The sequence below is a fragment of the Protopterus annectens genome, chromosome 11.part0 (genome assembly GCF_019279795.1).
Source record: "Protopterus annectens isolate FY-2018-M chromosome 11.part0, PAN1.0, whole genome shotgun sequence".
Lineage (NCBI taxonomy): Eukaryota > Metazoa > Chordata > Ceratodontiformes > Protopteridae > Protopterus > Protopterus annectens.
Window position 1 is genome coordinate 556,609,604 of NC_056745.1, and position 18,572 is coordinate 556,628,175.

General features: G+C 40.0%; 1 protein-coding gene across 1 annotated transcript in view; it reads left to right on the forward strand.

Moving 5' to 3' along the window:
- The window catches only part of PTPRQ (protein tyrosine phosphatase receptor type Q), a 4,272,575-nt gene that overhangs the window by 1,660,907 nt on the left and 2,593,096 nt on the right, over positions 1 to 18,572 (forward strand). Inside the window, exon 16 of the mRNA XM_044087226.1 lies at positions 9,372 to 9,499. Within this exon, the coding sequence (XP_043943161.1) occupies positions 9,372 to 9,499 (128 nt within the window). The remainder of the gene's footprint in view (positions 1 to 9,371; positions 9,500 to 18,572) is intronic.

Here is an 18,572-nt window from a genome sequence, read left to right on the forward strand (position 1 = left end):
GGTTGGCATATTTTTCAGTTAAAGTGCACCTTTCAGCTATTTCTGCTTGTCTGCCATTAACTCCTACTCTGGCCTCTAGGTTTGAGGTCAAGCAATTTCTTAAAGGGGTCCTTCATATCGGACCTCCCAGGAAGCCTATTCCACCTTCTTGAAAATTTTGTTCTTGAAAAATTGACCCAGGCACATTTTAAGCCTGCAGCTTCAGCTTCAGCACAGTATTTTACATGGAAGACTGTTCTTCTTTTGATCCTTACTTCAGTTAAGAGAGTGTCTGAATTCCAGGCTGTTATGGCTGTTCCTCCATTTTTAGTTTTTCTTAGGGACAGGGTGTACCTTTGTACTAATCCTTCTTTTATGCTCAAGGTGGTTAATGAATTGTCTCTTAATCAGTCTTAATTTGCCCTCCTTTTTCCTTCTCTTCAATTTGATATTGAGAAGGTTTTTCACACCTTGGGTTTGCATAGGCAGCTTAGATAGCATTTAGATAAGACTAAATCCATTCACAAGTCTGAGCAGCTTTTTGTTTCATTTCATCCCAGATCTCTAGGATTGGCTGTTTCTAAGTAAGTAATTTCTTCATCGATCTCTAAGGCCACTTCTTTTTATTACTCCTTTCATGTGAATAGCCTTTCTGCCTCTGAAAAGATCATCCTACTAGGGCTGTGACTTCCTCTGGTGCTTTTTTCAAAGGACTGGATACCAATTCAAACCTTGAGGCTGCTACTTGGACCGCTGTCCATACCTTTACTAAGCATTACAAATTGGATTTTGTTGCCAGAGCAAGAGCTAGCTTTGCCAGAGCTATACTGCATAGTGTTCTTGATGGGTTTCTTGGGGCTTTCTCCTCCCAAGTTTCCCCTTGAGCTTTTATATTCTCCCTTTAGTAAACAATACTGCAACAGTGATATGGAAAGACATAGTATAGCTGTGTAAAATCTTACCATAATGGTCGATGTCCTTCTCTTCACTGTTGCAGTTTTCGCTCCATCCCTCCTACCCTTCTGCCCTACTCTTTTCCTTACATGCTCCTCCTACTTCCTAAGGCTATTGTTCATCCTGGAGCTATTCAGTTCTGAGGTGTGTACATCCATACATCACCTTTATACCCTATGCCTTAAGCGGGGAGCATATGTGTGATGTTCGACATCTATAAAAACCAAAGGCTTTGGAATATTGGCCAGATGTTGGACTACCCTTGACAGGGAATCCCTTAAGAATACTACAACAGTGAAGAGAAGGACATCTACTGTTATGGTAAGATTTTACACATTTGTACTTTATTCCTCCACTTATAGGTTCATAGATGTATACTTGGCTAAAGATTACTGGCACCTTTATAAGCCTGTCAAGTATCCCAACTGTATCCCACAAGTTTATGTACCTTATAAGTTCATAGGTGTATATTGCTTATACTTCCCCTCAGTCTACTGTCCTATGCATATGCCTATGGTCTTCATTGCTACTCTCAAATAAACAGCCAATCCCTAGGAAAACTACAATTCTTTCAACATATATTCTTCTCCCATTTCTTTTCCCACTTTTAGAGGATGCACACAAATCATGAGCTGTCTTTCTCACACCTTTCCTTTTTTCCAGATAAGTTTTCACTGTGACACATAAAACCCATGAAAACATATGAAATCCTCTGGCTATGAAATATTTCACAATCTTCTGATGTCATCATCCATATGAATCAAAGGTGCATGATTAAGGCTGCATTTTAAATCAATGTGAACAGAAAACAGAGCAAAGATGGTGTCAGCCTTTCTTCTAACCTACTTAGGCTTCAGCTGAGATATGCTTGTTTATTACTGATTTTGAGTTACTTATAGGCTTACACCTCATATTCTTGATTTGTTATGCAGGTGCTTAAAACTGAGGGCGTGCAATTCAAACTCTAGTGTCTGACAAGAGTATTTTATAAATGAATTTGATCCATAAACTATAGATGTCTGACATAGAGTTCTCTGACAACAGTTTAAATATATTCAAGAGATATTATAGGGCTGGATTAGATTTTCATCAGCCACTGACTCAAGCTGACTTTGAAAACTGATTGGTTTTCAGTTTAGTTTAGTGTATTGATTTGCAACTGTTGGTTTCCCAAGAGCTGTAATTAGAGTAGGCAAAGAGGGTGTCTGTCCCAGGCACAAAGTGTTGCAGGAGTACAATCTGCAGTTGCCAATGAAACTTGACTGCAGTAACAGCATTCACAGAAGACTGGAAGACTGATATCACATCGTTAATCAGTGCTTATGTTGTATTCATGCAGCTCAGTGCAGCAAGCAGTTTGGTCCTTAAATTTAGGTTGAAGGGGGTGCCTGTCTGGGAAACTGTCTAAGGAGACAGATGGCCTTCCTACAACTATGGCTTGTAGCTCATATTGGGATGTGTGATAGAAGATTTCATTGCAATATGACTTAGGTTGCAGACTTTGAAAATGTATGTGCCTGATTTGTTTTGATTTATAGTTAGTATCTGCATCATCTGATGGAATTTATAGTTAAGTGTTGAATATGAAAATAAGGCACAATTATGTAAGCTTCTCAGTCTCTTGCATTTTTAGTCAACAGGAAAGATAGTGCAGAAAAGCATTTATTCTTGGTTTACTTTTTTGATATGTGGACAGAATTATGTGTGGTTTGATTGTTTAGTTTTGTGAGACCTTTGCCTTTGTGACACTCTCCAGTATATGGGCTGTATTAGATGTGAGTGGCGGTAATTCTCATACACAAGTTCCAACTTCAAATGCCTCATTTTTTCATAGCTTTATGCTCATCTGTGGAACAGCTGTTTGACTTATGCTATTTTTGGGGTGGCAGAAAATGTGTAGGAGAACAGAGGATCTTTGTGGCAAAGGATGAGAGCACATAATGGTAACACCCTAGCTAAGTATGTGAGAAAAGATTGAGTGGGACTTAAAAGAGGAGCCAACAGGAGTCAAGGAGGCAGGATAGGATGAGAAAATGAGCTGGAGAATAATACAGGAGAATATGGGCAGGATTCGTCAACTTAGTAGAGGCATGTTGGATGGTAGAGAGTAAGGTGAACGAATTAAGTCGAAGATGGAACCACAAAAGGGAATTAAAGAAGAAAAACATGGTATAAAAGCAGATGCAAAGAGTAGTTACAAGTGATATATAAATAAAATTAAAAGACAGAGCCAGTGGAAGCCATGCAGGAGCCAAACCACAAGGAATCTTCTTCTTTCGGCTTTTCCCTGTTAGGGTTCACCACAGCGGATCACCTGTCCGCTCATGATTGGCAGTGGAGTTTTACAGTGTCGAGTTGCCAGCCCAACCTTCCACAGAAGGCACACACACGCACTCACTCACACCTAGGGCCAATTTAGAGTGTCCAATCCACCTACAGCATGTCTTTGGAATGTGGGAGGAAACCGGACCACCCGGAGGAAACCCACACGACCACAGGGAGGACATGCAGACTCCGCACAGAAGGCACCCCAGCCAAGGATTGAACCAGAGAACCTCTTGCTGTGAAGCGACAATGCTAACCGTTGCACCACTGTGAGTGCCACAGGGAGTGACACTTAGCCATCTGGGATTGCCAAATGGTAGAAGAAACAGAACATTGGAAAGGTTTTCAGAACACACAAATGAGTCTTCAAAATAAAAAAAGAAGTTTTCATATTAACTCATATTTGGTACTGTAATCATTAGTTTCAAGAATAATACACAGCCAAGGTAAAATAGTCAAAATATTTTTTTCAGCTACCCTTCTGTGTGTTTTGAATTCTTCGTTATTAAATTGGGAGCCTGGGAAGATATTAATGTGTGATGTTTTGTTGGAAGAGCACAAAAAGGATGGGGGTAGAGATTAGATATAGCACAGGGAAGGAATCAACCAGCACACACAGTGAGAAAGTCTGGGTGTGGTGGAATTACAGGAAAGTGTAAAAGACAGAAGAGTTAATATGAAGGTCTTTTAGTTACCGATTCCTTAAAAATTAACTGATATGATGGACAACAACTTATATTGGCTTGAACAATGACTGCTTAAAGAAAAATGCAGCTCTAATCTGGCATACAAATTTGAACTAAAAGAGGTACGTTTCATGTTGGATTACATCTACATCAGAAACGTAACAAGAGGATGTAAGAACTCCTAGAGAGCAGAGAAAATCACATGAGAAGGACTGCATAAGGAAATACTTTAACTGTGACACTGCTTTATGGAAATTAGCAGATAAACCTAATCATTTTTAATTTGTGTTAATTGTTAGAAGGTACCTCATTCTAGATATATTGCAGCTTACTATAAAAGCAGGTACATTAGGATATGCATTAGGCTAAAGTATAAATTCCTTCACTATCCATTTTGCAATTTGAGTGGGGTCACTCCATCTTTCATGCCTCCACAGCTTTGTAACATTTGATAAACACCATATCAACAAATCCTGTATCTGCCTTTTCCTGCTAGAAGCAATGATTTATAATTTCATACAACTACAAGCAACAATGGCCTGTAAGAGGAAACAGCTGAAAAGCTGGCAAGCAAGGCAAAGGAGAATGCCAGGAGATGTCAAGAGAAGAAGCTGGAGGTAACATTCTCAGGAATATTATCTGTATGACAGCCTACATGCTGAACAAAGAGAGTATTTCCAAGTCCAATAACTGTGACAGTGGGCAAGGGAGAAAGGCTTGTGAGAGGCCTTGCAGAGAGACCAGCATGTCTGCAATGACTAGGCTCTGTCTTAGCCAAAAGGGGACAGTGGTACTTTTTACTAGGTTGCAAAGGAACATTTCAATGACTGCACCTTTAAACTAGGAGGGGAAGGGGAAAGAGAGTGCCGCAGAAGAGGAAGCAAGTCTAGGTATTCGGTAATAGAAGGTAATAAAATATGCAAAACATTGTAGAGGAGCAAATAAAACTGACACAAGAGAATGAATGGATATTGTTACTTCTCTCCAATGCATGGATTCTGAATGATGCAGGAGGGAAGGGTGGAAATTGTTAGTATCACAGAAATGTGGGCTATTGACTAGTGAAAGTAGAAGATACAGTAACTTAGGTATAAATTGGTCAGAAATGACAAAGAATGCAAAGCTAGAGATAACTCCAAACCTGCACAAATTAGGGCAGTAGATATGCAGCCAAGACGAGGAAGAACACCCAACCAAGAATAGGTAGGGAGTTTGTCAAGCTCAGAGCCTAGGTATGCAGAGGGATGACATCGAAGGAGGTTTACATTGGCTGTTCTGATGATATAAAGGGCATAGCCCTGACTACAACCCAGGTGATGCAGGTTCAAGTAGTGGCACAGGTAATTGACAGAAGTGGCAGGGAGAGATAGGTGTCACCATCCCAGGATGAGTGGGTGGTCCTATGGGCATTTATGGTAATATCTGGATAGCCTGGGGGACAACTCATGACAGTCATGATGAAAGAGGGGTATTTTATTTTATTTTATTTTACATTTGTTGACCGGGCTAGTCCAGCTGGATATATGTCCATTTTCAGTGGAGGCCCGGGGAGAAAAGCTCCAAAGGTTATAACAAGTAAGGGGAATACAGAAAAAAATACATAGAAGATACACATATCAAAACAAAACAAATAATTGCAATACGCAATTTATAATATCATCCCGTAGTCTAAAATAATACATAGTCATAATTTTTTTTTTTTTTTTTCCCATAGTATATATGAGATAAGTTGTATTTACAAGGATATTATGTCCATGGGGATCAGTCAGGATGTGTTATAGTGAGAGGGAAATATTGAGGTAGAGGAAAGGTGGAAGAAAGGTTAAACAAGGTATATTGTGAAGACATGGTTGAGTTGCTGCAGAGTTGGGGCAATATAACACATATATCCATTTCACGCCCCCCACCCCCACCCCAGCATACCATTGGACCCACAAGGGATGAGGGGAACAGGTAGGTCATAAAGTAAAAAGTCCCCCCTGGCTTGATGTTCAGATGTGCCAAGCCTCCAGATGCCAACTTGCACAACCAGCCTAGCATACGGATTAAGTTTAGGGAGTGGTGGGGCAAGATAGATAGCTGGTAGACCTGGCATGGACAGGTACCAGGGTGCTGGGCCAGTAATCATAAAGAATGAGGATGGAGAAAGAAAATGAGAAAAATATGTTTAGAATGTTTACAGTCTGTAAGACAAAAGAGGAATTAGGCAAGTATTGTGGAACATAATGAGTAGAGAAAGGAGGAGAGTGAACATTCTTAAGAAATTTCCATGCCCAGTCATACAATTAGAAAGTAGAAAAGACATTGCAATTGATAGATATTCTGTGTGGACAAGAAAGTAATCTCTATAGGATTTAAAGTAGTGGATGTGAGATACTTGAAACATCTGGGGAAAAAAACATTTTTCAATGTGATATTTGAAGGTTTTTTTTTTGATATATATGAAAAAAATGGGTAACTTTGGAATGACTTTGGCTGGGATTCAGAAAACTGTACTGTATCATAGTAAGTGAATGCGCATGATGAAAGGCCATGCAGTGTGTGTTTGCAGTTCAGAAAAACAGCAGCATCATCAGAAGGGTTCCTTTTGCGTTATCGAAAGATAATGTAATCAAACGGCTAAAATATCAAAACAGCCGCATTTCGAAATTTGCATTGTGGGATTGCAGTACAGTGAAGATTGGGATATTTGCACTTTCCTTACTGTAGTGCGATCTTGGATTTGGAATATATATTTAGCCGGGGGTGTGTGTGCGTGTGGGGGGGGTGCCGCCTCCACAATAAAAGTTTTGAAATGCGTCCGTTTCGATGTTTCGGCGATTCGATTACATTATCTTTCGATAACATAATATGAACCCGATCAGAAGTGGTATAACCTAATAGCTGTATAATGACATGGTAATGAGCAGTATTAAAATAAGCCTGCCTCTGTATGCTAATGAGACAAAACAAGATGGTGAAATGATTCATAAATGTATAAATACCATGGAATGAGCTTGCATCCACAGCGTATTTCAACTCAGGCAAATGCTCATATTCCTGTTTAAAAAATCTCTAAGTAATGTTAGACTTGCTACCACATTAATAGGAGCTTATTGTTGATGCTCTACCTGCTGGTGGGCAACATTGCCCTGGAGGTGATGGGTCATCTGACCACACTTAATATTACATGGACTGCATGACAAGAAATTGTGGACATGTGCCAGCCTCATCTGCAGCTCGGTTGGATTGTGAGGTACCTTTATCAGTAGAACCTTAGATATGTGTGGATTTGCTATAATAGTTATAGGGAACTTTCAGTAAGATATTATGATCTACTTAGAACATAGTGAGGGTATCTCAGGAATATACCTTGAGAATACTCCCTCAAAAGAAGACAGCCAACATCATGCAGGTCTATAATACAGAGGTTTTCATCTGTAATGTGTGTGTGTGTGTGTGTGTGTGTGTGTGTGTGTGTGTGTGTGTGTGTGTGTGTGTGTGTGTGTGTCTGAGTATGTGTGTGTGTGTGTGTGCACATCTGAACCAAGCAGCTATCATGACTCAGCATATGACACATCTGTTACCTATACCAATAGTTTGTGAGGGGTGGCTTCCAACTGACCATCCTTTTGGTGATGTCAGATATTCCCTGGAAACCTGGCTCATGACAACTGTAAGAAATCCAAGAAACATTATTAAGCAAATATTTGGGCTACTGAAAGCACACTTTCACTCTCTGGATTAATCCATTGGTACTCAGCAGTATGACCATGGCACTTTTGCAAAAATATTGTTAGTATGTGACACAATAACATGCTTAAGAAGTAGTCAAAAAAGTGTGGACATGTGCAGGGGCAGCAGTCCCCAGTACACTGGGCAGTGGAGGCTGAATTAGGTTAGGAAAGGTCAGCAGCAACAGATGATCATGCCAGGGGGAGGCAGCACAGGGCACAGTTATCACCATTTACATATGTGAGGAAGGGAGTATAAAAGTGGATACCTTTCATAGGGAAGCGTGTGAGTGCTGAAGATTATTAAAATAAAATGTACTAATGTGTGTCCTTTCAGTTTGGGAGGGGTGCTTTAGCATAAAAATCTTCAAGAAGGGTTAGTGTTAGACGTATGTGATGTAATGGGGAATGTGGTAGTGTGGGGGTGGGGTCTTTGTTGGACAGCTGTGGTCACCATCTGCATTAATGTCTGCCACAACATCATCACAGGCATGATCTCAGTAGCCCTGGTCAGCTGCATGCATGCTAAAGAGACATCATCCATGGAGATGGAGAGCCTGGAACAGCACTTTACTTTACATTTGAGAACTTCTGCTTACATATAGATTTCTTGGCAGAAGTCTCAGATTCAGCAGTGTACTTCTGCTATCTTTCTTTTTTATACACTGCTCTGTAGGTATTGATAACAGCTGAATTGCTATGCTTGTACCTGTGAGTTCCTGCAAAATCCTAATACTACCAGTCTGCCCCCGACCATATAGCTTAAGCTTATTGTTTGTGTGCGTGACAGTTATATACTAGGATTCACATGTTGTAACTACTGTCATCTACACACCTTTACACACGTCCCCCACAAAACAATACCCATGCCATTACAAATGAATAAGGTGAGAGTATTATGTTTTCAGGGTTAAAAATAGTTTTGCAGCTTTTATATATGTATCATATACCACAGTCAAAATCATTTACTCAAAGTTGTATTCAGAGCCCACCAAGAATGTTATGAATTCTGCTCTGAGTATGTGTTGATGGGTGTGTCTCCCATTCTACTTAACAATTCTTCAACCGAGCCTAGTGTTTTATCCTTCCAGTCCCCCCCCCCCCCTTAGTACACCTTCCCAAAAATGCAATTAAAGCACCAACAAACTTATTTTTTACTATGCTAACAGGTTTGTTTGCCATAAAAAACATCCTTATGTGAAGAGATGGAATTGAAAAATCTAGCACATACCTTTATATATGTAGAGTTTCAGGTTTGCTTGACCAGTTTTTATGTATATCAGATATGTTTCAGTTTTCAAACTTGGCTGCTGTACAGTTTCGTCTGTTGCAAGATGAAGTTCTCTGCTTATTCTTGTGTTTCTATCATCCAGACTAACCAAGTTGGATATGATGAATTTGCATGTTAGGGTCAACTCATTATTGTTTGTGAATCACTCATTTTCTGTTAGGAATACACATGCTAACCATCACTGTCAAATCTCTTTGATGCTGTATACACTACTGGGTCATGACACATGTAAGACCCAGGCCATACCGCCATGGGGAATCTGTAATTTCAAATGTAACCATTTGTAAATGAATTTGCTGTAGTGGCTGCTTTCTTAACAGCATACACAGGGAAACAGGACTGCTATGTTTTACACCTTAAAGTGCCATTCTTAACCATATGATACAGTACTTATATTATCTGACTCTACCATGTATCATGCAGATGAAGTGTCTGTTAATGTTGTCAGTGTAAGGCAGATTGGACACACGAGTCCTGCTTTGGACACAAATATTCTGTTATGCTTCACTGAGATTCTTCAACGTGAGTCATCATGGCTACAGACGGAGAGGGTAGTGCTCTGTTTATATACAAAGGGATGTGTGATGGAGACAAAAATCTTTCTGTACTTCCTCCATCAGAATCTGTAGTATATCTAGGGGAGGGTGAAAGGGGCAACTGCCCCAGGCACAAAGTATTTTGGGGAAAGATTGACCTTCCATCATTCTAATCACTCTTTAATGCAATACTGTTTTTTTAAAAGCCAGCATTGCATTTGTGGTGATACCTGAGCACTATAGAATTCTGTGACTGTTCTAAACTCTAACAAACTGCAGTTTGCTACAGTTTGAGTAAAAAATAAATCTTTTTTTCCTTGTCTAAAACTTGAGCTCTGTAGTGCTCTGTGCAGTGTATAAACTGTCCACTTGCTATAGTTTGAAGAGAAAAATATTTTTTTAAAGTAAAACTTGAGTGCTGCAGTGCTCTCTGCAGGATATAAACTGTTGCAAATGATTATTACCTTTTTTCTAGCAAGCAGTTTCCTACAGTTTAAAATATATATATATATATATATGTTTAACTTAAATAGGTTGTGGACAGGGAACAGAAGCAGAATCTGAATGGCTAGGCAGGAGGGAGTGGAGTGTGTCATGTATCTGGTCACCTGGATGGTGTGCCGTAGAAGGAGCAGACTTTTTTTTGCTCTTTACATGAAGAGCTGGCATGGAGGCACAGGTTGGGTAATGTCTGAAGGAAGCAAGAAAGCATCCTGCAAGTCTTGCTCTTGAAGAGCTGAAAGAGTGGAAAGCTAGTTTGTAGGTCAGGCACAGGGCTCTGGTTGAGCCAGCTATGCTTCTGATCAGAATTACAGCCAGATACTACAGTAGGAGAGCTATCTAAGGTCCGAGTATAAGACTGAACCCTGGAATACTATTGCCCAGGCTGTCAGCTGTGCCACTGACATCCCATTTGAGGGCTGCAGTGACATGAGGCACTGCAATCCTGACCTCCTATGCCAATGGGAGGATGAAGTTAAACAGGGGTAACCACCTATGTACTGTAAGTAGAACTTATAAGAACAAAAGGAGAAATATCTTTGTTCAAAGTAATCCACGTTGTATTCATGCAGGTATTTTGCAGGCAGACAGCTAAACAGAGTAAAATGTACACGTTCTCAAAATCAGGCAATAAAAACATGAAGCAATCCTTCTTTGAGCTTGAAGTTGTCCACTTTTATCTGTCAGACTTCATTAGATGCAATGTTTTTTCCAGAAAATCCATTACAATTCATGTTGTTTAAACAACCCTAAACAAGGGGGTGTGGTGGAAAACAGCCTATATGTTTGTAGGTAAGGCTATGGTTTCTGATTAGCTTATAATTTAGCCTGGTGGTTGGCAAGGAGGTCAAGTGCCTAATTAGAATAAGAGCCATGGTTTGGCTAATAGTAAGGCCAGCTGATTGGAGAGGAGGCCAATTCCCTAATTAGAATAGGAGTTATGGATTGGATAATAACTGGGCCATTGGTGGGTAGACTAAATCCCTAATTAGAATATGAATCACAGACTGGTTAGGCTGTTATTCACCTTCATATCCTTGTTAAGGAAAAAGATTTATTCACAATGTTATTATAAAAATGAAAAAAAATTCCAGTTTAAAAGTCTTTTTTACAGACATATTTTAGCTATTGATAAAAGGTTTAGTTTTGCAGGTTCATGGGAACAACAGGTGTTGGAGTCAAAAAAGTACTAGCTTTTACAGGATGTCCAGTGTCATCTATCTACATGATGAATCTATCAGAAATTAAAGTTGAGTGAATAAAACAGTAAAATAAGATTGCACATTTTATGGGTCCAGAAAACAATTAATTAATTGAAATATCAATCTGGTATTAAAGTTAGTGCTGACCCAAAGCTTCTTCAGATTATGAAACTAGAGCATTTTTGGGGGAAGGGGCTAGGTAACTTCAGAAAATATAAAATCCTCCAGTGACAGGAGATTTACCTCACTACATCACTGGAAAATGCCACAGTACCCACAGTCTAAGAATGAATAAAAAGCTTATGTGGAACAGTGTGCATGAAGGACTAGCACAGGAATGGATGAACACCTTAGAGGAAGCAGGACTTAAACTAATCAGCATTCTACTGGGACATAAGAAGAAGATAACAAACATCCAAACACTGGGGGAGGAGGAAGGGACATGACTGATTCTACTGACAGATTCCTCCACATTAAAGAAAGAGTCTGTAACATCACTACAAAAATTAAGGAGAAAAGGCAAAGAAAGAGTAATAGGGAGTACAAAGACTAGGAACACATGTACAGACCAATAGGGCATTAACCATACATATAAACAGCAACAGACTCCCTCCACCTGCAAAAAGGCCACATGCAAGAAGAACTATACAGAACCCATTTGGAATAAAACTATACAAGAGACAGCACAGCCTGCATTGAAACATTGAACTATTCACCCAAAATTTCAGAGCATATACAACAAGAATTTTGAAAGGTAAGTACGGTCCCCCTAGGACCAAAAACCAACCACAGGATCCCACAGATGCCCCAACAGGAAAACTGATGCAAACAAAAGATAGAACATATGAGGAAAGAATGGACCTCTACAGGGATATGGAGAATAATGAAAGATCCCAAACCTCAAAACCCCCAATCACAATGAGACTTGGAAATGGAAAGGAAAAAGGGGCATCAAAAACTTCGAGGAATGCTAAAAAAGGACATCAACCAAATTCCAGAGAAACTTCTGGAGCCACAGCAGGAAACCACTCACAGGGATGGAACTAAAAATACTGGAAAAAGGTCACAATAGAAATGACCTAGTTAAGAACATTTTAGACCTCAAACTCTACATTAGAAAATTAAACTTGAAAGTAATTTTCAATGAAAAAGAAACAAGAAAAAAGGATGACAACAACACTGGATTCAACTTGATAACTACATGAAAATAAAAAAAAACAGTGACTTTTTCCCCAATGAATCTGACTCTCAGAGTATATGAAGCAAAATGAGAGACTAAAATAAGGAAACTTCTTAGTTAAAAATGTAAGAGAAAGAACTAAAATATTTCTAATAAAGAAAAGCTAGTTCTTAAAGAATTTTGCAAAGATAAGACTAGAAGGGTAATGAAAGTTGATAAGTCAGGGTAATCTTAATAACGGACACTGAAGCCTACACTAGCAAGATTGAAGGTATATTAAATAACCCCCATTACTACAGCAATGTGGATTGGAGTACTACTGAACCTCCCTATGAAAATACCTGTGGAATACAGCAAACACTGCATGATATGGAACTTATTGTCAATAAACTGCACAATTATCTCTCATTCCCACAGCCTAAGGTGCCATTCTTCTTTGTTTTGGCAAAACAACACAAGAACACCAAGGACCCTGCATATTGGCAAGTAGTTATCAGTGGTGGGGCCATCATCCAGCCCATGGATATATTTAGAGGTCACCATCAAGTCACTAACAGCTAAAACATAATCATTTATGCTGGACATACTGGATTTCCTACAGAAATCAAGGAAATCAGTCTTCAACAAGACAACCTGATGGTCAAAATAGACATAGAAGTACTACAATCAGTGTTACCTCAAGCTATTGTATCAGAACAGTAGAGGAAGCAGTTTTAAAAGAAACACAAGCTTTGCCAGAAGAAATTGACAAGACCACTAAACTATTCCAAACCCTCATCAGCAACAATTGCTTTGGTTTCAACAACAGTTATTACAAACTGTCAACTGTAATAGCAATAGCAACAACAGCGGCTCCAAATCTAGCTAATGTAGCACTAGACAAGTAGAAAACAGAGAAGATCTATGACTCAGATTTTCAGCCTAAGATTGGCAGCTATCTGTGCTTTATTGATGACATTTTTATCATATGGACAAGCAATGAAGGTTAGCTCCTTGAGTTATTTGACTACACCAATAATTCCAATGATTTCCTCAGGTTTAACACTCACTATTAGCAAAGAAAAAAGTAGATTTCCTGGATCTTAACATCAGTAAAGAAAAGACAGATGGACAATAACAACCTGTTCAGGAATCTATCCAGAGCTAATATGCTTTTATACACCAGCAGTATGCACCCCCAAATCAGAAAATGCAACATAATAAACTGCCAAGGAATGTGCATAGCCACGGTCTCAAAAGGGATGAATGATTTTATTGTGAATCTTAAGAACCTAGGAAGAGACTTTTTACCTTGTGCCAATGAAGCAGGACTACTGCACTCCATATTAGATCCTATTAGAGATATTAAGATACAGGGAGACCTAGTTGCTTTTGAAACTATTAATAGCACTTTTAACCACTTATCTAACTGTAGGAAAATGAAGGAAAACATGGCCATTATCAGCAGTAACAAAGAAATTGCTAAAATCTTAGAACCAGGACCTAGGTTTATCTTCAAAAAAAGTAGAATTATTAGGGAATATCTTCAGTCTAATAAGGACACAATGGAAACCACAGAAAGTGGGACTTTCAAATGTAAAGTCCAAAATTGCCCCTTCTGTGAGCACATGAACAACACAAACCATTTCACTTGCCTAAACACTTAAGAATAAAATACTGCAGCAATGTAAAGCTGACTGCAACATGGAAATGCTGGTTTACAGAGCTATGTGCACAAAAGCTGAAGCTTTCTATTTTGGGGAAAACTATTAACAGACTAAAAATACGTACATCACACCATTTTTCTGACATTAGACAGAGGATTAATATAAATGCTCTAGCAAAACATTCCATTGAAACAAAGGATCCCTCTAAGTTTAAATTTCATGCTCTTGACAAAATTGTAGGCTTGCCTCTAGATGAGAATAAGAACATACTCTTAGAAAACGAAAGCTGTAATGGCAAGTCTGGTTAAATGCATACAGTAAACCAGCTCTCAACTTCAGATGCTTGATGAAGGACATCCTTCAGCTCAAAAGAATTAAACATAGGACCTTTTATTAATTCAAAAAAGGGACATTGTTTGTGTTTTCCCTGCATTTTTGACCTGATCTTAAACACCTACATTTAAGACAGGATCCCTACAGATAGAAGGCTGATGGCCTGGTTATCGGTAGTGGTAAGGTGGTAAGCAGGTGACTGGCACAAGGAAATGAAAGATTGACCATCACTGTATAATGGCTACTTGAAATGGGATGAGAATAAAACCAGACCTTCAAAATTAACTCAAGCAGCTGCCATAGGGACAATCATTGTTTAGACTTTAGATTTTTCAAGAAGATCCTCACCAATAGGTTTTTCAGTGTTTTGCAGGTAAATTAAACCATCATATCTGTGGTAAGAGAAAAGGATCTGTTGGACCACTCCTGGCTTACATGTGATCACACACACTCACCACTGTTTTTTATGGCAAACTGTATTTTTTTTTATTCTCTGGTATAGGTCGCCTTTCTACTGCTCTGGTTCTGGTAATCTGAAGATTTGGTTCAGAAGTGAAAGTGTTTACTTTAATACTGGCTGGATCTTTCAATTAGTTAACTGCAGCCCCATAAAAGGGGCACTTTCATTTTACTATTTTCATTCACGCCACTTTCATTTCAGACAGATTCATCACATAGATTTATGGCACTGAATGCCCTGTAAAAGCAATCACCCTTAATTTAAAAGCAAGAAGGGTATGCAACAAGAATTCTGTTTGGGAATGACTGGAGGTAAGGAAAATGAAAATAAAACATCTCACCACAAAGGTATAAAAGATAAAGGAGAAATGTCAGAATACTGTCAGTTAACATTAACTGTATTAATAATAGTATTAATAATAATATTAGGTGATTACTTATTTTGGAATGGTAAACAAAGTATCAGGATATAACAATTTTGTTAGATACCCATTATATTGAACAAAATAATAGGGTACAAATGAAAAAAACTTAAAGGGGTAAAATATTCTATTAACTTTTTAGCATATACTTTTTGATGAATAGTGATATTTGCAAATTCAAATAAAGTGAAGATATATTTGTGGTAGTGTCAGGGAGAGTTATGTTAGATACAGTGATACAGGATAGCATATGTATGCTATACACACACACAGATATATAGGTTCATAGGTTCATAGGTTCATACTAGGCTATCTGCATAAGGGCATTTATAAGCCTAGCCAGAATGTGTTTGGCTTTCACCACCCATTTTAAATTTATTTTGCTATGCCCTTTTTTGAGGTTAGTATACTGTGCCTCTGTCTAACAGTGACACAGAAGTGATACCTGGGGTAAACCTGCGATCTCCCATCCACTCATCAAGATTCCTCTTGAAGAGAGTCAATGAGGGACTCCGCCTAACCTGGACTGGGATTTTATTCCAGAGTGAAGGGAGCCTCTGGGTTATGAATCTGTCCCTCCAGCATGTCCTATTTATTTCAGTGCTGAGGTTCAAGTCTCTCGAGCGCGTAGCTCAATGGGATTTGGATTTTCTGAGGTGCAGCATGTCCATTAATTCCGGGTTGGACATGGCTTTATACGTCAGGCACAGATCACCTCTGAACAGGGGGTATGCCACTGAGTAGAGCTGGAGTTTCTTTAACCAGGCAGCATATGGCATCTGTTTGAGCCCTTTGATCCTCTTGGTGAGGTACTTTTGGGGTCTTTCCAGTTGCTGCAGGTGTCTGGTAAGGTACATCCCAAAAGGGGCATTGTACTCAATTATGGGCCTGATGAGGGATGAGTAAAGAGGCACGATGACCTCCCCGATCTAGATGTGAATCCCTTCATGATTAGGTGGGCTATATAAAATGTTTTTCTAACCACTTTGGCCACGTGGTTGACAAATGAGAGATTGCTATCAACTTGGGTCCCCAGGTCCCTAATTACTTCTTCTGTACTTAATGGATTACCACCTATGTGGTAATTTGTGGGCACTTTGTTTTGCCAAAGGGGATGACTATACACTTTTGGCATTTAGCTTGAGGCCATGGCTCTGGCACCAGTTGTCTGTTTCTATGAGGCCCTTTTGGAGGATGCTTGTGTCAGCTGGAGAGTCGATTATGGCGCCCAGTTTGCAGTCATCTGTGAACTTGGTCAGCCACAGTCCTTCCGTGTTGGCCTGTACCTCCGAGAAATATATACCGAACAAGAGAGGTCCCAGGACTGAGCCTTGTGGGACACCACTTGTAACTGGTTTGGAGTCTGACATGGCTCCAGCAATTCTAACCATGTGGGTTCTGTCCTTGAGCCAGTTTGCAATCCATCTAGTGACATAGGGGTTTATATTTAAGCTGGTGAGCTTATCTATAATGCCTGAGTGGGTATTGTATCGAAGGCTTTTAGAGGTCCAGGTAGGCTGTGTGGACCACCTTCCCCTCGTCAATGGCCTTGGTGACTGTTTCAAAGAAATCAACCAGGTTTAAGAGGCAGGATCTGCCCTTACAAAGCCGAACTGGGTAGGATCCAGTGTCTGTAGGTCCCCAATATCTTTATTTATGAGGTCCATGATGATCCTTTCCATAGCTTTGCAGACCAAGCTAGTCAGGCTTATGGGGCGATAGTTTCCAGGATCCGTTGAGGCACCACCTTTATGGAGAGGGACCACTGTTGCTGTATGCCACTCTTTGGGCACATATTCTGTAGTAAGGCTGAGATTGAACAGTAGTTTTATGTTTGGGTTTAGCTCTTCTTGGAGTTCATGTAGGATGCAGCCCAGGACACCGTCTGGTCCCATTGATGCTGTGTTTTTGCTTTGGAGAGGCGGCTCTTACCTGAGCATCTGAGATGTCAGGGGGCAGCACTCTGCTGGGATAGATATTTGCCCTTTGGTGGGGGGAGTTTGCACTGAACCTGTCAGCTAGGATGTTGGCAATGTCTGTGGGTTCAGTGTATTTTTTGTCATTTTGGACTAATTCTGAGCATATCTGGGAATTACCACCCAGGTTCCTAACATAACTAAAGAAAGCCTTGTGATTATCCTTAGTGTCCTGTGCAATTTTTCTCTCGAAGCTGGCCTTAGACAATTTTATGAGTGCCCGTAGTTTTTTGCTAATACTGATCAGTGATGCCTTCCCTTTTTGGGATTTTGCTATGTCATTTAGTAGCTTCCTCCTTCTATTGTATAGTTTGTTTATGGCTGGGGTCCACCATACAGGACGTCTGCCTTTGGAGAACTGGGTCTTGGTTTTATTTGGGATCGCATGATCCATGCATTCCTGAAGGTGTTCATAGAATGCATTTATAAAGGATTCTGCGGTCTGGGCCGTATTTTCCACAGGCCCGGGGGCTTTGAAGGATTCCACCTCGGTTTTGAGGAGTGTGAAATTTGCTTTAGAGAAGTTTTTTACTGTGGTTTTCTGGTCAGGGAGTGGGGTCGGGATGTGAATATCCAGTGAGATTAGTTTATGGTCTGATCTTACCAGTGAGGGATACACTTCTGGTCTGGAGCATAGAGTCCCCATGTTGGTGATGATCAGGTCCAGTATGTTTTCTCCTCTTGTGGGAGTGGTAACAAGTTGTTCCATAGCATTTGAGTTTATAAATTCTAGGAACCTTTGGGCTAGGGTGTTGGAGCTAGAGTAATGCTCCCAGTCTATGTTTGGGTAGTTGAAGTCACCCAATATAATGGTGTTTGGAGAGACCTTCATATTTTCCAGTGTTCTCAGAAAGGCTGAGTGGGGTTCCTGGGTTTGGGAGGGTGGTCTGTAGCAGGCTATAAACTGGAAGGCAGTTTTACCCACTGTTAGTTGCACATGGATAGTCTCTGATGCTTCATGCTTTGCCACCAACCTGGAGGTGTGGGTATCTTTGATGAATATTGATACTCCCCCTCCTTTTGTGGTTCAGTCCAAGTTTTGGGGCCGAAAAGCATGGTATGAGGTATAACCTGGTAGTGCTGGGGTGCTCTCGGGAGCCCTGAACCAAGTTTCTGTTACTGCACAGATATCGATGTTCTCCATGCTAAGGAGAGTTTTGAGTGCGTGCATCTTGAGGTTTAGACTTCTGGCGTTGAGTAGCATTACTCTTAGTTTCTTATCCCTTGTGATACCTATGGAGGTGGGTTTGTCTTTTGAGCCTTGCCTAAAAAAGGCACTATGGGGGTAGCAAGAGCCTTTGCCAATATCCGAAAGCCCAGGGGTGACAGGTGCAAGCCATCCCTAGCAAAGCATCGTGTGTTGTCGAGC